At 41.3% G+C, this 22,503-nt stretch overlaps 1 protein-coding gene across 1 annotated transcript; it reads left to right on the forward strand.

Moving 5' to 3' along the window:
• Positions 1-5,230: 5,230 nt before the first annotated feature.
• On the forward strand, positions 5,231-21,300 carry TADA1 (transcriptional adaptor 1). Its single transcript, XM_061399621.1, has 8 exons — positions 5,231-5,675; positions 10,851-10,942; positions 11,192-11,257; positions 14,433-14,530; positions 16,036-16,245; positions 17,480-17,631; positions 19,381-19,543; positions 19,982-21,300. Exons 1-8 carry the CDS (start codon positions 5,602-5,604, stop codon positions 20,132-20,134), a joined length of 1,008 nt encoding a protein of 335 aa, XP_061255605.1. The 5' UTR covers positions 5,231-5,601; the 3' UTR covers positions 20,135-21,300.
• The last annotated feature ends 1,203 nt before the right edge of the window (positions 21,301-22,503 follow it).

A 22,503-nucleotide genomic window follows, 5' to 3' on the forward strand; every position in this document is an offset into this window, starting at 1 on the left:
TATCAAATGAATAGTCTATCAGATATTTCTGCTGCATTAGGCGCTAGCCAGAATAAAGAGGTTGTTGCTGTTGAGTCGCTAAGTCATGTCCGACTGTTTGCAACTCCAGGGACTGAAGCATGCCAGGCTTCCCTGTGCTTCACTATTTCCCTGAGTTTGCTCAAACTGATGTCCATTGAGTCAGTGATGCCATCCAGCCATCTCATCCTCTGTCGTCCCCTTCTCCTCCTGCTTTCAGTCTTTTCCAGCATCAGGGTCTTTTCCAATGAGTTGGCTCTTCACATCAGGTGGCCAAAGTACTGGAGCTTCAGCTTCAGCATCAGTCCTTCTAATGAATATTCAGGGTTGATTTCCTTTAGGATTGACTGGTTTGATCTCCTTGCAGTGCAAGGGACTCTCGAGAGTCTTCTCCAGTGTCACAGTTTGAAAGTATCAATTCTTTGGTGCTCAGCCTTCTTTATGGTCCAACTCTCACAACCATACATAACTACTGGAAAAACCATAGCTTTGACTATACAGACCTTTGCCGGCAAAGTGATGTCTCTACTTTTTAATATGCTAAGTTTTTTGTCATAGCTTTTCTTCTAAGGAGCAAGAGTCTTTTACTTTTGTGGCTGCAGTCACCATCCTCATTGATTTTGGAGCCCAAGAAAATGAAATCTGACACTGTTTCCACATTTTCCCCATGTATTTGCCATGAAGTGATAGGACCAGATGCCATGATCTTAATTTTTTGCATGTTGAGTTTTAAAGAATAAAGAGGAATCAGTGGTTTTATATATATGTCTAGGAAGTGAAAGAAAGTGAAATCACTCAGTCGTGTCCGACTCTTTGTGACCCCATGGACTGTAGCCGTCCATGGGATTCTCCAGGCAAGAATACTGGAGTGGGTTACCATTTTCTTCTCCAGGGGATCTTCCTGACCTAGGGATCAAACCTGGGTCTCCCGCATTGGAGGCAGATGCTTTAACCTCTGAGCCACCAGGGGAAAAACCTAAATATCGTACCTGGGAGAAACCATCATCACCATCAATATCATCATCTCCAGAGCTGAGACATCTCAAAACTCCATCAACATCCCATCCTGCTGCCAAAAAAACAAACCAGGACTTTACAAAATACAGAATTGGGAAGAATTACGAAAGCAGAGGCCAAACTTTGATGGATTTGTAAATGAAATAGCCATGAAAATGGCCTTTTTGAAGGATTTTCCTTTGCATTATAGTCATACACAATCATATTTATAATTTATATAATTAGATTTTGAAAGATTTTGCATTAAAAACAGGCAATATATCAATAATACTACCAACCTTCAACAGTTCATCCTACTAATATGGAAAAATATGGATAATGTAAACACAGGACATTCTTATTTTATATTGTCTGTTCCCAATAGCCTGTTGAGTTGACTTTACTAGTTACTCTTAAACTAGCCAGCAATTGGGGGAGAGAAAATTTCTATAATACTTTAAAAAAGATTTTTAAAACTAAATCTATTTTTGTAGAATTATTTACATTTTATAAAAGATTTTCACATTCTCTGAAGCTATTTAATCGGTTCAGTTCAGTCAGTTCAGTCGCTCAGTTGTGTCTGACTCTCTGTGACTCCATGGACTGTAACACGCCAGGCCTTCCTGTCCATCACCAACTCCTGGAGTTTGCTCAAACTCATGTCCATTATCGGTGATGTTATCCAACCATCTCATCCTCTGTTGTCCCCTTCTCCTCCTGCCTTCAATTTTTCCCAGCATCAGGGTCTTTTCCAATGAGTCAGTTCTTTGCATCAAGTGGCCAAAGTATTGGAGTTTTAGCTTCAGCATCAGTCCTTCCAGTGAATATTTAGGACTGATTTGCTTAAGGATGGACTGGTTGGATCTCCTTGCAGTCCAAAGGACTCTCAAGAGTCTCTTCCAAAACCACAGTTCAAAAGCATCAATTCTTCGGCACTCAGCTCTCTTTATTATCCAACTCTCAAATCCATACATGATTACTGGAAAAACCATAGCTTTGACTAGATGGACCTTTGTTGGCAAACTAATGTCTCTGCTTTTTAATACGCTGTCTAGGTTGGTCATAACTTTTCTACCAAGGAGCAAGTGTCTTTTAATTTCATGGCTGCAGTCACCATCTGCAGTGATTTTGGAGCCCCCCAAAATAAAGTGTGTCACTGTTTCCATTGTCTCCCCATCTGTTTGCCATGAAGTGATGGGACCACATGCCATGATCTTTGTTTTCTGAATGTTGAGTTTTAAACCAACTTTTTCACTCTCCTCTTTCACTTTCATCAAGAGGTCCTTTAATTCTTCGCTTTCTGTCTTTTAATGAAAGAAAAATGAAAGCGAAAGTCGCTCAGTAGTGACTCCTGGACTGTGTCCATGGAATTCTCCAGGCCAGAATACTGGAGTGGGTAGGCTTTCCCTTCTCCAGGGGATCCTCCCAACCCAGGGATTGAACCCAAGTCTCCCGCATTGCAGGCGGATTCTTTATCAGCTGAGCCACAAGGAAAGCCCAAGAACACTGGAGTGGGTAACCTATCCCTTCTCCAGCAGATCTTCCGACCTAGGAATGGAACCAGAGTCTCCTGCATTGCAGGCGGATTCTTTAGCAACTGAGCTATCAAGGAAGCCCTGCCATTTAATAGTTGTCTGTATAGGGTATGCATTTTTTTACTAGTATTGCTATAACTAAAAAAAAAAATTTATTGGAGTATGACTGTTTAGTTTCTGCTGTACAACATGAATCAGCTTTCTGTGTACACACAGACCCTCCCTCTTGGGCTTCCCTCCTGTCTCCCACCCCAATCCCACCCCTCTAGGTCATCACAGAGCACTGAGCTGAGCTCCCTGTGCTATACAGCAGCCTCCCAGGAGCTATCTGTTTTACACATGGTAGTGTACATGTTCAGAGAAGGCAATGGCACCCCACTCCAGTACTCCTGCCTGGAAAATCCCATGGATGGCGAAGCCTGGTGGGCTGCGTCCACAGGGTCGCTAAGAGTTGGATACGACTGAGCAACTTCACTTTCACTTTTCACTTTCATGCATTGGAGAAGGAAATGGCAAGCCACTCCAGTGTTCTTGCCTGGAGAATCCCAGGGACGGGGGAGCCTGGTGGGCTGCCGTCTCTGGGGTTGCACAGAGTCAGACACAACTGAAGCGACTTAGCAGCAGTAGCAGCAGCAGTGTACACGTTATTGGTACTCTCCTAACTCAACCTACTCTCCCTGTTCCACTCTGTGTCCACATATCCATTCTCTACATCTATGACTCTATCCTGACCTGCAGATAGGTTCATCTGTACCATTTTCCTAGATTCCATATATATATATATGCATTGATACATGTGTTTTTCTTTTAACTAAAAGACTGAGAATTAGTTTAAGGTAAACTATCAAATTACAAATGGTTTTAGTATTCATTTCTATTAAGTATGTGTTTTAATCAGATGTCTTTGGTTTGTTATATTGTCTAACACTACAGTTTGAATGGACATTTACCTGAATAACTATACTGAAATGAATGCTAATAGGTGTACAAAATGATGAGAGAGGATGGACTATTTAATTGAGCTAGATGTGTAGAGGTATGCGTGTTTTCAAGTATCGATTCCAAGAAATGAGTCATTTTGTTAGTGGATAGGTAGATGGGATAACCACACAGACAGGGTCTGTTCTTGACAGATATACCCACATATCTGTGCCCCTTCCTAGTTCTGCCGAAGGGGCCCTTTAATATTTGAACCTGACTGTAAAAAACATAGGTAGCCAATCATAGGTCTCAAAACTAGCAGAGGGGAGATATAAAAGGACTGAGACATAGGGTTTGTTATAGAAAGTCAAATAACTAGAATGTGAAGTAGATACTAAGGGGTGATGAAGACAGGCCTGTGGGTGTGTGAGGCAGACAGGTAGGCTGAATCCAGGTCATAAGAAAATTTTAATGCCAGGTTAGGGGGACTGGGGAGAAGGCAATGGCACCCCACTCCAGTACTCTTGCCTGGAAAATCCCATGGGCCGAGGAGCCTGGTAGGCTGCAGTCCATGGGGACTCGAAGAGTTGGATACGACTGATCGACTTCCCTTTCACTTTTCACTTTCATGCATTGGAGAAGGAAATGGCAACCCACTCCAGTGTTCTTGCCTGGAGAATCCCAGGACGGGGGAGCCTGGTGGGCTGCCGTCTCTGGGGTCGCACAGAGTCGGACATGACTGAAGTGACTTAGCCAAACGTTCAGGAGGACTGGAATTTGGTCAGTAGTCAGTGGGGAGCCTTGAAAAGCATACATGGATAACTAGTTTTTTAAAAGTCAAAATTTCTCTAGAGTTTTATGACACAGGTCGGTGGGCTGCCGCCTATGGGGTCACACAGAGTTGGACACGACTGAAGCGACTTAGCAGCAGGAAGACTTTAACTGCCCAGTTCATCTTTGTATCCCCAGCACCCAAAAGAGAGCCAGATGCATAACAGAAACTCACTGTATACTTGCTGAAGGAATGAAGAAGCTTTAAGGAATCTCCATGGAGAAATTACATAAGATTTAAAAGCCATTTAGGATTATTTCAAACTTGGGGGAAGCAATTTGACAATATGCATCAAGACTCTTTTAAATACTCCTATCATTTAACCCAGTAATTCTATTTATGGGACTCTGTTTTAAAGTAATAATCCTAAATGAGGGAAAGCTTTATGCATAAAGTTTATTACAACATTGTTTTTAAAAGAAGAAATGGAGATAGTCTAAGAATTGGGAAACAAGTTATTGTGTGCCTTTCTCCTGTAGGGTATTTAAGATGCTGTCAATAAAATTACGATTATAAAGACGACGTGATATAAGAGGAAAACATATATATTACTATATTAAGTAAATATAAGGAAAACCCCACCAAGATGCCCAATTGAAGATAGGGTATGATTATAAATCATGGGAAGGGGGAAAGAGTTTGGGGGGTGGTAACATTTTTTTCTTTTATCCTTCTGTGTATTTTCCCTACTTGTCCTCATTATTTCATTCACTTATCAAATATTCATTGACAACCCACTATGCGTCAGGTACTGCTCTAGGAATTAGGGGCAACAGCAGTGAACAAAACACAGATCCTGTCCTCACGAACTTACACGTTAGTTGGAGAAGCCAGAAAATTAACAAGTCAATTAGATAAGTGGTCGACAAAAAAATAAGGCAACGAAAGAGAATAAAATCAACATCATTTACCTTTTCACTTGGAGGGAGGAGATACTCATGCAGGTAAAAAGAGCGAATTAGACACTCGAGCAGCGCTAAGACTGAGGGCCCAGGAGGCGCCAGCCCTGAAGGCGGCGCTGCAGCCCGGCGGCGGCGGCACGGTTGAGCGCGAGGAGGCGGGGCACGCGACGCGAGGGGCGGGGGCTGGAGGACCGCGGAAACGCCGAGTTCGGCTCCGCGCTTTCCCTTCAGAAAGGCGGGCGGAGCTGAAAACCGAACACCCGTCTTCCGAGCTCCTGGGGGCGGGGCAGGCGGGAGCAGACGGCGTCGCCGGAGCCCAAGCCTTCGTGGGGTTGTTTTTTCGGTTGCTGGTCGCTGTGGCCGAGAGGTCTGAGGTCGGGCTGATAAGTGGGGAGCAATGGCGACCTTTGTGAGCGAGCTGGAGGCGGCGAAGAAGAACTTGAGCGAGGCCCTGGGGGACAACGTGAAACAGTAAGAACTCCCCAGACGCAGCCTCCGCATCTCTGCGCGGGCGCTCCCCCGGCCTCTGGCTGCCCACCCTTCGTGGAGTGGCTCCACGCGGCCGCTCCCCCGGCCTCTGGCTGCCCACCCTTCGTGGAGTGGCTCCACGCGGCCGCTGGGCCTGTGCGCCCCTCGCGCCGTGGGCTGTGGCGCCTGTGGGTTTTTCCGGCGGGGGCCGGCGGGCAGCCCCGACGCACCCGGCTGGAGGGGCCGCCCTCCCGGGTTTGCTCGGGACCCGGGCGGGCGCCTTCCCCCGAGGCTCTGCCCTGGGTGGGGCAAGCAAGGCGTACTCCACGCCTTCACGCCCAGGGGCCTGTTGGGCGGGTGCGGCAAGGGCGCGGGAGTGCGGGACGCGCGTCGCTGAGCAGCGGCCTAGTCCGAGCCGGCACGTCTCTAGGCGGCCCGCTCGCGGAGGGCTTCGGGGAGGCGGAGGCTCATTGAGCTCAGGTGTTGTGCAGGAACTGTGGGTAAGACACAGAAAGCCATTTCGGAAGGCAAACAGACGCTCCGGTGAAATAGTCACTGAACACTGCTGCAATTACAGTGGTTATTGCAGTAGCGAACCTTTAAAGCGCTCTAGATGTACTATCTCATCTAATCCTCGCAACAGAGATTTGAGGTAGGTACAGTTATCAATCCCGTTTGATGGATGAGAGGACAGAGATCTTAACTCTTCAAAAGTCATGGCAGTATTGGGGCCCTCGTGTCTAATTTCTCGCTCAGAAACCTTACCGGGGGGTTGCAAAGGATCCCAGAAGCTCCCAAAGACTTTCACCCAGGTTATAGCAGGGGACCGAGTACATAGTCGGGTCAGAATCGCCGAAATGGCTGAGTGTAAAATCAGTAATTCAGACAAAGCCAAAGTCATAGAAGGAACCCTCCGAAGTACAAGGACAAATTTGGAAATTTTCAAAACAGTATGATTGCATTTTTATTTTTCTAAAATATTAGAAGCCAATTTTAAAGGTTTAAGATTATAATGCCTGTGTTGCTGCTGGATGATTTTTGTGATATTCTGTACGTTTTACAGTACTCAGTAGGCACTTATTTTGAAATGTTTCTAGAGGTGCAGGGTGTTTGGGGGATACTTTCTTTTTCTCCACTCTTTCTCCTTCTCATCTTTTTATTTTTTTATTATAACTGAATTGAAGTTGCTTAACTTGGATGTCATACATGAGTTTTGGTTTTTCCTTCTTGTGAAATTTTGATGTGGCAGTCTACTTTGTGTCTTACCAAGATACACAGAATTCTCATGTAAGACTTCTTGGAACACCGATGGACTAAATGGAATAACTAAAAACAAAATATAATTTTTAAAGTTATTAGGAACAATAATAAATCAAACTAGAAACACTGGAATTAAATTTTAATCTGTTATTTGGGGCATAATTATTTAATTTTTCATAAACATTAGTTGACTCCCAAAGATTAAATATTTTTACCTGAAGTTAGTTTAATATGCATGTTGACGTTCTTTCTCTTTCCTTGCTTACTTAATTAAAAATACTTAATTATTTTAATGAGTAAAATTTACTGTCATTAATTACTGTAGCTTATTTTTGTAATACTGACCGCTGAAATTTACACTTTTTAAGCACAATAGACTTGTCACTCTTATATTTATGATGCTTACAAATATTTGAAAGTGAATGTTTTCATGCTGCAGTAAACTTGGCTTGTGTGTATAATTGACTGATTAGATGCGATGATGCCCTCTGAAGCCACACTTCTCACACGGGTCACTAGAAATATTGAAATTAGTGTTTCCTATTTGGTCTTTAAAGATCAACGCTGGCTATCAGATGTTGGTCAAATATAGATGCCGAAGCTAAATTTGGTGCATCTGTAGCTGAATCTCCATTAAGAATGCAATCAAAATATACCTTTGTGCTAGGAAGAGTTAGTGGTACAGTGTTGTTCTCTATTAATGTTTTCCATTGTCTTTTTTTCCTTCTGCTCCTTAAAAAGTACTTCTTGGTTGAGCAGTCTGTCCTACAATATTTTCTCACACATCCTGCTTGAGTAGTTTGTCTTGGTTTGTACAGCCTGACCATTTAAAGGTGGTTCTTGTTTGTGGATAAAAGATATCAGGTGTATAAGGATCTTAGGCATGAGTTGTTTCCTATTTATGCTGTTGTCCTAATGTCTTTCACGTCAGGTTGTCTGCCCATGTCAGCTTCTAGAAAGACATGAGCTTTGCTAGCTTACTCTGTATAGTACTTAGTTTAGTGTCGGGTTCAAATGAGTGCTTTGTTTTTTGGATGATTTAGCCATATGTTGTTTAATCTTCCCCAGGTTTCTGCAGTGCTTCCTAGTCCGATCCATTTATACTCATCACCCATTATCCTCATCTATATAGAGGCTGGCTTACTTTGTTTTCCTTATTTTTAAGGAAAACAATCAATTGTCCATGGCTACACAACAGGTTAATACAGGGACCAGGCTTGGGAAGTGAATCTTCAACTTGATAGCCAGTGCTGGCTACTTGGGCTATAAAGTTTGAAAAGATAGATAGCATCAGGTTGGCAGAGTCTTGCCTTAGTTCACTTCAAATAGGAAGTGTTTGAAAGTATCCTTTCTTGTAAAATAGGAACACAGGGTTTTTAAATAATGAAGTTTTTCTCATATTACTCTCCTCTTTTGTTGTATAGAATGGGATAGGAAAAGACTTTTGCCTTTCTGTGGCACTTTATTTCACTTTTAAATTGTTCTTGTCTTTAAAAAGGCAGAGGAATCATGTAAGTGTTTGCTATTGGGAAGGTATTATTGACTAATGAATTTGACTCAGGTGAAATGTTGTGCCAGGTTCTAGAACTAAACTTGTTTTACTGTTGAGTGAAATGGGTCTTGGGAAACTTTAGGGCTCCATTAAAGTTGTGAATTTTCTCTGGCGGGGTTGGGGTGGGGAGTACAGGAACTCAAACAATTAGTATATAGTTAGCCAGACTTAAGCTGATCAGCGTATAGGACAGCAGGAGAAACTGCCGTGGGTATAATGATGGCAGTGAGAGCATTAAACTGTCTTGTTTAGGACTCTGTTGTTAGAAACTCAAATGAGCATTAGAAAGTAGCTAATCATGAATTCAAAGTTACTGTAAAACATGTACTAAGTAATTATTAGTCCTGTTTCATGAATGAGGAGTAGCTGTCTTAAGCATCAAAACAAGGGGTGTGGATGTGAAAAATCAAGTATTTTACTCCTATTTTTAATAATGTTGTTAAGGTATAAAAGATTGGATCCTTTTTTCCTACCAGTTAACTAGTAATTTTTATGATAAGTGGTTGGTTTTCACTTTTAAAAAACTACACTCCTCAATCTATAACACATAACAAACTTTAAAATATAAATCTTTCTTAAAATTGAGGTATAAATGACATACAGCTTTTCATTAGTTTCAGGGGAACAACATTAATGATTCAGTATTTGTATATATATTGCAGTGTAGCACCATAATAAGTCTAGTTCATGTCTCATCATATATAGTTAAAAAATTATTTTTTTCTTGTGATGAGAATGTTTAATACATATTGACTAGGGGGTTTTTGTAGAAACTAATACCTATGACCATCTATTTGTTATGTAAGTGAATATTGAAACACTCTGGTTAATAATATTCAGGTTAACAAAAGACTTATTAATACATTTTGGGCAGTAAGTTGTTAAGATCTACTCTCAGAAACTTTCAAATATGCAATATTTGACAACTTTAATAATATTTTAAAATAATTTTAAGTGTATTTTTCTGGGGAGTAGGTCCTTTGGAAAGGCAACAGCGAGGAAGGAAAGGTACAGCTGCGGTTTTTAGCTGGTTGACTTACAGGTCAGATTCTGTGACTACCGCTCAGTCCCTTTTAGGGAGGACTTTCCTCTTCTGATGGTGTTCTGGCTCCTTAGTAGCTTAAACAACTAATTTATTTTCTCACCATTCCAGAGTCTAGAAGTCTGACATCAGGGTGTGAGCAGGGTTGTTATTTTCTGAGGCCTCTCCCATTGGCTGTTGCCTGCTGTCTCTTGTCTGTATCCTAATCCCTTCTTATAAGGACACCAGTCTCACTGCGTTAGGGCCTACCCTGATCAGTTCAGTTCAGTTGCTTGGTCATGTCTGACCCTTTGTGACCCCATGGCTTCCCTGGCCCATCACCAACTCCCGAAGCTTACTCAAAGGCATGTCCATCGAGTCGATGCCATCCAACCATTTGATCCTCTCTTGTCCCTTCTCCTCCTGCCTTCAATCTTTCCCCCCATCTGGGTCTTTTCCAATGAGTCAGTTCTTTGCATCAGGCTGCCAAAGTATTGGAGTTTCAGCTTCAGCATCAGTCCTTCCAGTGAATATTCAGGACTAATTTCCTTTAGGATGGACTGGTTGGATCTCCTTGCAGTCCAAGGGACTCTCATGGGTCTTCTCCAACACCACAGTTCAAAAGCATCAGTTCTTTGGCATTCAGCTTTCTTTATAGTCCAACTCTCACATCCATACATGACTGCTGGAAAAAGCATAGCCTTGACTAGACGGACCTTTGTTGGCAAAGTAACATCTCTGCTTTTTAATGTGCTGTCTAGGTTGGTCATAGCTTTTCTACCAAGGAGCAAGTGTCTTTTAATTTCATGGCTGCAGTCACTATCTGCAGTGACTTTGAAGCCCAAAACAATAAAGTCTGTCACTGTTTCCAATGTTTCCCCATCTGTTTGCCATGAAGTGTTGGGACCAGATACTGTGATCTTAGTTTCCTGAATGTTGAGCTTTAAGCCAACTTTTTCACTCTCCTCTTTCACTTTCATCAAGAGGTTCTTTAGTTCTTCACTTTCTGCCATAAGGGTGGTGTCATCTGCATATCTGAGGTTATTGATATTTCTCCCGGCAGTCTTGATTCCAGCTTGTGCGTCATCCAGTCCAGCGTTTCTCATGATGTACTCTGCATTTAAATTAAATAAGCATGTTACTTAATTACCGCTTTGAAGGCCCTGTCACGTTCTGTGATACTAGGGCTTAGGGATTCAACATATGAATTTGGGGGGAAACACAACTCAGTCCATAACATTAGGGAATGCAAAATTTCCATCTTTCCCTGGGAGTTGAGGGAGATAAGGTGCACTTGGGGAAGAAGCAAAACCTGAGGTTCTTAATATTGCTTCTGCCTCTGCAGATACTGGGCTAACTTAAAGTTGTGGTTCAAGCAGAAGATCAGCAAAGAAGAGTTTGACCTTGAAGCTCATAGACTTCTCACACAGGATAATGGTAAAATAATCTGGGGACTTACTTTACTGTTCTGAAGTTTTCCCAGATCTGCAATAAATTAAGTTAAATTTTTTTTGTTGTTGTTTTAGTAGTATATAAGGTCATTTAAATAATGTGGATATTTAAAAGTAAATGTAAAGAATGGCAGAGTAGGGGATATCCAAAGTCTTTAAAAACTAGACTAACACAGTGGTTTCCGTATGTTGTAAATGTCGTGTGCTTGACTTGTGGCCATCTTCCCTCTTCCAGTCCACTCTCACAACGATTTCCTCCTGGCTATTCTCACGCGCTGTCAGATTTTGGTGTCTACACCAGGTAAGGGAGTGCAAATAACCTCTAGGGATGTCAGTCAGCAGAGCCACAAACTCGGGCTTTTACTAGGCTCTCGCTGCCTCTAACAGACGTGTTTGAAAATGAAATGTTCTTTGAACTGCTTAGAAGACACATTTTATTATAAAGTGCTGATTCTTTTATAGGACCTTTTTAAAGCAGGTAATTTCACTGTCTTTACATTGACTTGTGGGCTTTACTGGGTTTCAATTACTTAAGTAAACCAGAGGTGAGGAGGCGAGTAGTCAGGAGGAAGAAGCTGAGGAGAGTGAAGAGAGGGCATTTGGTGGTTAGAAGAGGTTTACCAGGGATGTATGGAGGATAAACCACAGCATGTGTTGAGAACTTGGGTTTTCCTGTTCTTAATTCAGTGAGATATTAGCACCTGGAAGGTTAAGTGCTTCAGCCTGTGTTTGGCGAACTGTTGGTGGAGAACAAAGGTGGTGAATAGCAGCATGGTAGGGAGCACTCCAATGTTCTTGCCTGGAGAATCCCAGGGACAGCAGGGCCTGGTGGGCTGCCGTCTGTGGGGTCGCACAGAGTTGGACACGACTGAAGCGACTTAGCAGCAGCAGCAGGGACGTGCACGGAAGCCACGTCTGTCACATCAGCCTAAGAAGATGGATACAGACGATGATTTTTTGCCCCTAGTTTTTTGGAGGTTTAAGTGGTACAAGTCACCTCTTTCAATCTTATTTTAATCAGTTAGTCAAAACCAAATAAATACATTAAAAATTTGCCTCATGGTAAAGCTTATCCTGGGCTCTTGTATTTAAAGGTACTGTTGGTTTTTGTTGTTGCTTTTAAAGGGCCTGTGGTAATTCTGATGGTCATTTATTAAAAGCCTGTTTATCTAGAGAAAGTGGAATCACTCCGTTGTGTCCGACTCCTTGCGACCCCATGGACTGTAGTAGCCTACCAGGCTCCTCCGTCCGTGGGATTTTCCAGGCAAGACTACTAGAGTGGCTGCCATTTCCTTCTCCAGGGGTTCCCCCAACCCAGGGATTGAACCCAGGTCTCCTGCATTGCAGACGGGCACTTTACCATCTGAGCCACCAGGGAGGCCCCTTTTATCTAGACACGGCTAGTATTTTGTATCATCTCCCTCTGCTAAGCTCTGTTGTAAGATGGAGAATTCAGATAAGATATACTAAAGGCCTATTCTTCACACTCAAGAGAAGTTACCCTTGCTGGGAAGAGTGGTAAAGAGTGTTTGTTTATGGAGACTGGTGTTAGAGCAGGGAGGCTGCTCTCCAACCCTCACCATACCCCTTCTGCACATTCTACACTGTGCCTGATGTTTTATTTAATTTAAATAGAAGTGGACTTTTGCCTGTTAGATCATAAACATAATCCACTTTATTGTTTAAAATTTAATTTGATCAGAAAAGCCAACATTTTGTGAGGATGGATCTTACTTTTTAGGTAGATATATTCTGAAGTGCCATACACCCAAAAGATTCAGTGGGATGATTGGAATTAAACACTTTGGTTGATAGGAGTCAGGAGACTTGGGTTCAAGTTTAAGTTTTGCCACTAGCTTAGGTGATATATTTAATTATTGAATGTTGTGAGCTTCCATGAGACTGTAATATCTACCCCACATGGTTATAAAAAAGCAGGTGAAAGAACATGTAAAATTTCTCTTAGAAATAAAAAATGCCAAAAGAATATGCAGTGCTATTAATACAGGTGGCTGATTTTAATTAAAGCCTTTGATACTCTTGAATGTTTGTTGTTGGTTGTTTAAAAATAAATGAAGATACATTGGAATTTAAGAGATTATTTCTCCATCAAACACCCAAAATATCTTTCCTTAAAATATTTGTTGGCAACAAAGAGATGATTTCTACTAAAAGTATAATATAGAAATATAATTTGTGTGTGTGTTAATAATTGTGGTCAAATTGCTTACTATTTCTCTAAGCCAGGCAAGAAAGATGGTTTTAATGATGTTATTTGTTGACTCCTAACAGCTGTATCCTAGACACTTTATGTGCATTGTCTTTTCTTGAAAGTATTCTTTGGGATATTTTTTTCAAGTGTATGTATAACTTTGATTTTTTTGTTTGTTTAGCTTGGTCTTTCTCACCATGTTACAGATTTCTATCAAATGTCTGATGATTTGTATTTAAGAATGAAGCATAAAACTGCCTGGAGATTGCCCTTTAGAGTGGCAGGAGGCCAGCATTACAGTGGGGCTGTGCTTGAGGGTGCCAGTACCCACACCAGCCACCTTAGTAAAGCCAAGAAGATTTGTTTCAACTGGAGAAGAGCTCTCCATCCTCCTGTTACATAGGCCTCCCCGTGCACAGGGGTGAGCGGGACTGGTTGCGTGGGGCCAGGAACAACTGTTCAGTGAACTTGGAAGGGCCTGCACTTGCTTTGGTGCTGTACCCGGGTTGTCTTGAAATTCTTGACTTTTGATCAGGGGACCCATCTTTTTTGTGTTGTACTGAGTTCAGTCCTGGATATGAGGGAAGGCATTTGTATGGGTGACTTTTCAATATAGATACTCCATTAATCTTGTTTTTAGCTGTACTATCCCTCCTGCTTTCCACTGGCCTCACCTACAAATTCAGATTCTTTATGGATGTCTACTAGTCAGGTTAACTTAGCTCCACCTATTTACCAAGCTCGCCCAGCTTAGGCCGTAGCTTCCACGCGTCCACTTTGTGAGTTGGCTCCTTTTTAGCCTGTCCTTGGAATTTGGCGAGATCTCCTCTTGGTCTGCCACTCGTTTTCCTTTTAGTCTCTTGTGCACGCGCCATTTACGTTTCCCTACTGTTGTTTTAGCAGGGTCTTGGAAGAGGAGACAAATACATGTGCTCAGTTTGCTATCTTGAACTAGAAAATTCTGTTCTGCTTTTATAATATTACTGCTACTATTAAGGAAACAGGCACCCCATAGACAATTAAAAACGTGAAAAACAAATTTGTCTTCCTAAAAGAACAATTTTGGTTACAGCTAGGGAAAAAAAAAAAAGATTTGAGAGAATTTGAAGTTTTTTTAGAGAAGCAGAAAGAGATCTGAATTTAAGCGTTTATTGTTTATTTTTATCATTTGAGCATCTCATGCTTCTTTAACCCAAAGGGAAAACAAACTTAGCAGTTATCAGTTGTTCTTTTCTCTTATGATTGCTATTTTTCTGTCTCATAGAGGGTGCTGGATCTTTACCCTGGACAGGGGGTTCTGCAGCCAAACCTGGAAAACCAAAGGGAAAGAAAAAGCTTTCTTCTGTTCGTCAGAAATTTGATGTAGGTTGTTCTTCAGTAAATCTTGGTAATGACTGATTTAAGAACTGTTGTGACGGAACTGGCTTTAGTTTTTTAATGAATATTACAATTCTGGTAGGAAAGTTGAAAAAAGGTGAAGAGAAAAAGATGTTATTTGGGGAGGAAAAGATGTTATTGAATTTGAAATTGGGACCCAATCTTTGAAACCCTCTTTACCAAAGTGTCTGAATTTTTATGCTTCTGGTTTGTTATTGCATAATTATTAATATGTTGTCATTAGTATATAAGGATTTTTCAGTGATTCAAGAACTATACCTGTGTTCTTTTTCCTCTAAAATATCTTTGGGAATGAATAATGTTGCTCAGATTGAAGACTTCTGTTCCAAGGGTCCAGGAGGCCTAAAGGCCTCCAGCAGGATCCTGGTGATGCCCTGGTAAACCTTGAGCCTTCTGGGGATCCTCAGAGAAATCTTGAAGGCATTGGACTATGAAATTTGAAAACATTTTAGAATAACTTGCTTTTTCAGTTTTATATCCAGGGAACGAAGTTTCCCTATGCCTTTTATAGATTTGATTGAGTACTTTATTGATAAATATCAACAAACATTTATTTACTTCTACTTTTTCCTCCATGTTTTATATCAATAATATTCGATCTGGAGGGCAACAGCATCTCCAGAGAGGCATACTTGCTTTAAAAAAGCATGTTTGATATGAAATAGTCTTATACTTGCTAAAAGACTTATACTCATAGCATAAGTATATGCTATATACTTATGGAAATGGAAAAGCAAGTTGCTTTTATACTACAGACTTCAAACAGGACAAGCCATATTTGCTACAAAATCTTGTGAGCTGAACTTAAGCAAAAGCTACAGGGGCATATCTCTTGCTGATGATGGAGAATATAAATGTGCTCTCAGCATCTCCCAGAGCAAGGCTGGGGTTTTATAAGTGGAAAAGATTGGGAAAGGCTATTTTTTAAAAAACTAATGACTGTCTTAAAAAGATTCTGTGTTGAGAATTGTTAGTGGAATATAATGTAACTGAAGAGTTATACTACCCTACATTATCTTGGAATATTTGTCATTAGATCTGTTATGTTGGTAACAGAAATTACCAGTTTTCTGAAACATTCACCGTATATTTCTGCGTTCAGAATCTGCTTACTTACAAGTGTACTTAAAATGTTTTGACTTGTTTGAAAATAGTTTTATATATTCTCCTTCTCCCCATTTGTTGTTTTTAGCACAGAGCCATATATTCTGTGATTACTAAGGAATTAATTAAATAGAATAAACTACTGTGCATACTGCTGCTATTCCCCTTAACTCATGTCTTCATTATTGATATGTAATGGTTGTGAATCTGTGATTATTTGTGCATGAATTACCTTTTTTTAACTCTTGTGGTTTAGTTTTGATGGCATTAATTTGTAGGATCTCAGGTCCAATTCATTGGTTACTTTTGTTTGTGTCTTATTACTTGCCATGTAATGAATAATTTTGAAGTTTTCTTACCTATAGCATAGATTCCAGCCTCAGAATCCCCTCTCAGGAGCCCAGCAGTTTGTGGCAAAGGATCCCCAGGATGATGATGACTTGAAACTTTGTTCCCACACAATGATGCTTCCTACTCGGGGTCAGCTTGAAGGGAGGATGATAGTGACTGCTTACGAACACGGGCTGGACAACGTCACTGAAGAAGCTGTCTCAGCTGTGGTCTACGCGGTGGAGGTTGGTTTGCTAGTGTCACAAAAACACTCCTATAGATTGAATGTGACAGGCTTGTGTGTGTTATTCAGAGTTCGTACTGCAAGAAAAGAACTAAAATGGAACTCTGATTTCAGAATTGCCTTGCTGAAATTGTTTTCTCTTGAGGGGAGAAACATCACAATCCAAACAGTTGCCTTCAGTTAACAGACTAAGCTTTTCAAAAGGTTACTGGTGGCATAACACTTTTGATGTTTAACTTGATAACAAGGGGACAGTTTCTAAGCAAAAAACAGATTGAGAATCCTAAAGATTAAAATCACTTGATTTTGCTGTGGCACAGCATTTGAAGAGCATTACTAGGCGTGGTGTCCAAACCGTGGGCGTCTGTCTCAGCACACGCTTTCATTCATTCATTTTACTCATTCAGTCACTAGATAAAACGCACACTGGGGTCTACAGTGCACAGGTGCTGACAGGGGACACTGGGTCTTTCCTTGCGATTCTCTGGGGCTCTGTTTCCTCGCCTGTACCTCAGAGATTATGCTAGCTATCTCATGAAGTTTTAAGTTACAAGTGGTACCATGATGTCCTGACATGAGATGATCTTACTGGTATAATTGAAATACCATGCCCCCTGGCTTCGCTGTTAATAATGGTAGTCTGGGACTAGTCTGTCTCCGTTTTCACAGACAATCTCTAACCCTCTCTTAGGCTGTCACAAAGGTGAAGAGATGTTAAATACCTAATACCTATTTATTTCCTGTAATATCTGTCTTTTATGTGGCTTTTGAGAGAGCCAGGGTTCTATTCATGCAAGGATTTTAGTAGATTGGGTACTATAACATATATTTCTGATCTTAAAACATTTTGTACCATTTTCAAACAAGCTTCAAGGTAGTTTGCTACTTTAAAAAATTACTTGTTTTTGTACTTCTGTTTAAAGCTATCTAAAAATCATTTTTGAGAGAGAGGAGCCAATTTAGAGGTATAAGACTTTAATAAATTTCTGTAGAGCAAGCTCATCTTGAGTAGAACTAAATCAAAACAGTGCATCTCCCTTCACTCTTTGCTAGGCCTTCCCACTCTGGTATGGTCTGTGGCTTTTTAGTGAGCATTCATTTGGCTTTAGCACTTGCTTGCCATTCTCACGTCTCCATTCACTGCCAATAAACATTGTTTGGTTAATGGAAGTTTTATGGTTTGCTTTTAAGAACAGTTCATGCTATTTTTCCTTTTTTTTTTCTTGTTTTTACAGAATCACCTTAAAGATATACTGTCATCAGTTGTGTCAAGAAGGAAAGCTTACCGGTTACGTGATGGTCATTTTAAATATGCCTTTGGTAGCAATGTGACCCCACAGCCATACCTGAAGAATAGTGTAGTAGCTTACAACAGCTTAATAGAAAGGTATATGAAGTTTCTTGTGATTTTTGCATCCATCCTTTCTAGTTGGTTATGCTACTCTTACATAATAGACCACTGTTAAATAATTGATTATTGAGTTTCTGTGAGTCTAGGGTAACTCTGAGAGCAGTACAGTTTTATTTTCTCAAGTTGCTTCCTTGCATAACTAGTGAATTCTTCTGGTACTCTGTAGATCAAAAGTAAAGTTGTAGAGTTTGGCTGCGGCGTGTGGTTTAATGCGAGTGGCCCCACTCTGAGGGCAGTGCATCTTGAAGGCTCCTGGGGCAGCACCTCTTGGTGGTGGGAGTGGGCCAGCTGTCACTCTGAAATGTGGCCTGTGGTTATTGTGTCAGGGTTGGGTTTCTTGATGGTGGGAGGAGCAGTGGTGGGTGTGTCTCCAGGTCCTTACCTGGCTTTTGTAGCTAGAGCTCAAGATCATGGCCTGGGCTGGGTGTCATCGGTTGCTCTTGGCACCCTCTTGGGCAGATCTGGTCTTTGAGCTCTGATCTCTGGAACCTCTCTGCACTGTGGGCTCCCAGGACCTCTGTGCTGTCCTGAAACATCCCTCTGAGATGACCTGGATTACCTTCCCTTTGTTGTCTCTCTTCAGGGAGAAGAGAGGTAGAAAAAAGTATTATTGGGAAGGCTGGCTGGAGTGGTGATGGGGAAGAAGTAACTGGCAAGGAAGGCTGGTGGTGTGATCGTGGTGGGATGTGTGGTGGGAGAGCTGAGCAGGGAGTCAGAGCAGACGGTGCTGACACCGTAGGGAGGGCCTGGTGCGGGTGCTTGTGTCATGGCTCTGCAGACCTCAACACAACTCACAAGGCTCATTTTGAAGAGCACTGGCTTAAATTGGGTTCACTATTTCAGACTGCCATAGGTGAAGATTTACTCGACCTCCTGCAAGCATATCTGTTGTTGATTATTTGTTCTCCTTTGTGGGTCATTCGTCTTTAGAGAAAAACAGCCCCTTGTGTTGGGTGAGTGCTGGAGCAGTGTCTGGGCCTGCCAGGCCTCCAGCCGCCCTCTCTCCCTGCCAGCCTGTCCCTAGAAGACTCCTGCCTCATTCTTGGCCACCTGTTTCTCCATCAGGGCTGCCTTTGTCTGGTGCCGAAACCCACGCTCATACTCTACTTGTGCTTTCCTCCGGGTTCCCTCCTCACTGTTTTACCTCCTGTGTGTTCTCCAGAATGGCATGGCTTGTCTCCTACTGTATTATGATACAAAAATCATGCTTGTCTTCCCAGTTATATCTGGGTTCTATTTGGGGAAGTTGGCAAAATTTGGGTGCATTTTCTCTACCTTCCAGGTTTGCCCGTTGCTGCTTTTGTGCCTTATCTTCTTTCCTTGCTTGTTATTTTTTGATCCTGTTGTCTTTAGTTTCCTCTCCAAGTCAGTTTGCAATTTCATTTTCCTTTAATTAGGGTCTATTATTTTTTTCCACCTAGAAGCTCTTTAAGGGCAGGAGACAATTTTGACTCTGTATCCTGACTTGACAAATATTTTGACACTTGTGGAGGGAGGAGGGTAAATGCAGTTGTACTGCATTTTATTTCCAGCCCAAGAGATGGGCTGCCTTTAAAAATGAAAATTGTAGGTTATTCATGTATACACTGGCTGAAAAATAATTGGATTTCTGATTCATTTTGAGATACATTTTATAAGAAGTTTTCTAGCAGACCGTCCCTACTCTGGTTGTTCAGTGGTTTCCCTCTTTCTTACTGGAATGTTTCTGGAACGTTTTGTTTTCAGCCCTCCAGCCCTCTCCGCTCCTTTTGCTGGTCAGAACCCAGCGTCCCACCCGCCCCCTGACGATGCTGAGCAGCAGGCTGCACTCCTGCTGGCGTGCTCGGGGGACACACTGCCCGCGTCTCTGCCTCCAGTGAACATGTACGACCTTTTTGAAGCTTTGCAGGTAACTCTTGGCACCTTAAGGTTTATCTAGATTTATGGATAGGTTCAAAGTTTCTTCAAGTCTACAAAGATATTCACTAGCTTTTCCATTTCCTGACTTTTGTTTTTCAGTTTTTATTGTTTGTTACTAAAGCCATTAATACTAGCCTTATTTTCAAATCCTGCTCTCAGGAATCCTTCCTAACTTACCTCCCCCATTCCTCACCTTTCCAGTGAAAGGAAAAAACAAACAAACAAACTCTTTGTTCCCTTATTTTTCCTTCAGAGCTTTGTTATTTTGTTACCTGTTTTGGGTTTTATTAAGTTCTGGCTCAAAACTTAACAGGCTTGTGTCTTTTTTGTGAGTGTTTTGTTGATATAAACCTTACTTTCATTTTCTGTGTTGGAAAAATAAGTATATTGAAGTATAATTGGAGACATGCTGATGTTTTTATCCCAGGTACACAGGGAAGTCATTCCTACCCATACCGTATATGCTCTCAACATTGAAAGGATCATTATGAAACTCTGGCATCCAAATCATGAAGAGCTGCAGCAAGACAAAGTCCATCGCCAGCGCTTGGCAGCCAAGGAGGGGCTTTTATTCTGCTGAATTAGGATTTGACGGTGTTGGACCCTCAGCAAACTCATTGATTATTGAACTGAATGTTTGGGGGTTCACATTTCAAGACTTAAGTGTATAGTGTAAATATAATCTTTCCTATGGAAACGAGACAGTACATTTTGTGTTGCTACTGTGACACCATTAATATAAATCTGATTTTAATAATGACCCGTATCTCTCTTGTGTATGTTTGTGTGTTCCCAGTTATGGGACTAGGCACTGAGAAAGTTCTGTGCCTGGAATAGCAATGTTTGGGCATCTGAGCCCTAGTATCCTATGGTCTTCATGTGAGGTAGGTGACATTCTAGAACAAAGAAGCTGTTACAACTTTGTCTCCACAATCAGGAGGCTGTCTGTCTGTTCAGAGACATCACATATTCTGTATCTGGCAAGTCTAAAATTTCTGCTTTTCTCCTGAAGAACTGTTTTTTTTTTAACTGCTTTTAACAAAGTGTTAAAAATTGGTTATCTTTGTTAGTAGTCAGTTTAATATACTTTTTTTGTGTGACCAGTTTTAACAGATATAGTTGCCTATTACAATTTCATAGAAAATAAGACTTAGAAATGCTATGCTGTTTGAGAAGATAAAGTATTTTCTTTAAAAACTTTAAAAAAAAAGAAATCAGAATAATCTCTTAGGATGTAATTAACCTTATAAAATATCTTCTCATAATTCCTTTCTTTTAGAGTTGTTAGGCCCAAAGACTTTGATTGGTAGGTTCATCTATTCATTATTCCTGTAGACTGTTTTAAGAAGTGCAAGTAAACATACTGGATTTATACTGGGTTAATTCTCCTGTTCTTGTGAAATATCCTTCCAAATGGCAGTGTTACTACCAAGTTTGTTTCTTAAAAGATATGTTGCTTTTTTATTCAAGAGATGTTATAGGTAGATACACTAGAATGTACAGATGGGTTTAAGTAGGTCTAAATAATATATGTATAGATAAGTATGTGTGGTTCAACATCTGGATCTGTGTATTTGTTTTTGTACTTTAAATGCGACAAATCTTTTGGGAGAAAACTTTTTTATTAAAGTAAACATAAGGAATACTGCCTTCAGAAATATGAAGAACCTTGCTTTATGGGATCTTAGCAGAAACTTTTCAAAAGAATGTATCAGATAAGAAAGATAAAAAACAAGTTCCAATTAAGGTGTGTCATCACTTCCTTTTGTGATATATGCTGCTGCTAAGTCGCTTCAGTCGTGTCTGACTCTGTGCGACCCCAGAGACGGAAGCCCACCAGGCTCCCCCATTCCTGGGATTCTCCAGGCAAGAACACTGGAGCGGGTTGCCATTTCCTTCTCCAATGCATGAAAGTGAAAAGTGAAGTCGCTGAGTCGTGTCTGACTCCTAGCGACCCCATGGACTGCAGCCCACCAGGCTCCTCCTTCCATGGGATTTTCCAGGCAAGAGTACTGGAGTGGGGTGCCATTGCCTTCTCTGTTTGTGATATATAGATTAAGACAAAAAATAAATAAATAGCTTAGTTTCAGTTCTTGGCACAACTCTGAAAAGTCATTTAGAGTTTTAGATAACTCAAGAATTTTTAGGATTTCTAAGAATTTGAACTGATATCTGTGTGTAGTGGATCTATATTCTATCTTGAGCCTCAATGCTAAGTATGTATTATATTTCATGTGTTCCATAGATGCAGAGACACCTAGACCTCTTGAACGTGCCCTGCTGCTCATTATAAGGGCAGGTTCCCATTGAAATCTGTATGGCAATGGACCTCCAAAGAGAATTCCTCACTGCTCTACAGGACCTGGCCTAAGTCCCTACTCATCTATTCTGGTGGGACCATAGGACACCAGAGGACTCCCAAGCTTGGGGCCTCACCCTTAAGGTCTGCTTTCCATGCCAGTTTTCCTCAAGTATCATTTTGTACAGTGGAGAGATGAGGTTAAGGGCACGGCAGGCAGGTAGAAAGAGTGATTGACACTTAGGATTTTTCAAGATAGACTGAGATTCAAGTACCCCAGTTCCATGAAACACTGCCTCCAGCTCTAGCTCCATTTTGGGATCCTGAGTGCAGTGCATCTTTTATAATTAGTTTCTTAAGAAATCATGAGTGCTTATTATCAGGCATCATTTAGAAAAATAACTGCTTCTGAGAGGAAGAAGGCAATTAGAAGTGAGATAATTTCGGGCTTAGAATAAAGCTTATTTTTCCTTTAGAGATTTCAGTAATTCTTTCAGCTATAGGTGTTATCATTGTTCAAAACCAGATTTGGTAAGGCCCGCCTCCCTACCAGGCACCAAGTGCCAGTTCAGCACATAAACACCTTCATCACCCGTTTCGGGATCAGTCAGGCACACAGTTCCTCTAACACTTCTCCCATTGCCTGAAGT

The sequence above is a fragment of the Bos javanicus genome, chromosome 3 (genome assembly GCF_032452875.1).
Source record: "Bos javanicus breed banteng chromosome 3, ARS-OSU_banteng_1.0, whole genome shotgun sequence".
NCBI lineage: Eukaryota > Metazoa > Chordata > Mammalia > Artiodactyla > Bovidae > Bos > Bos javanicus.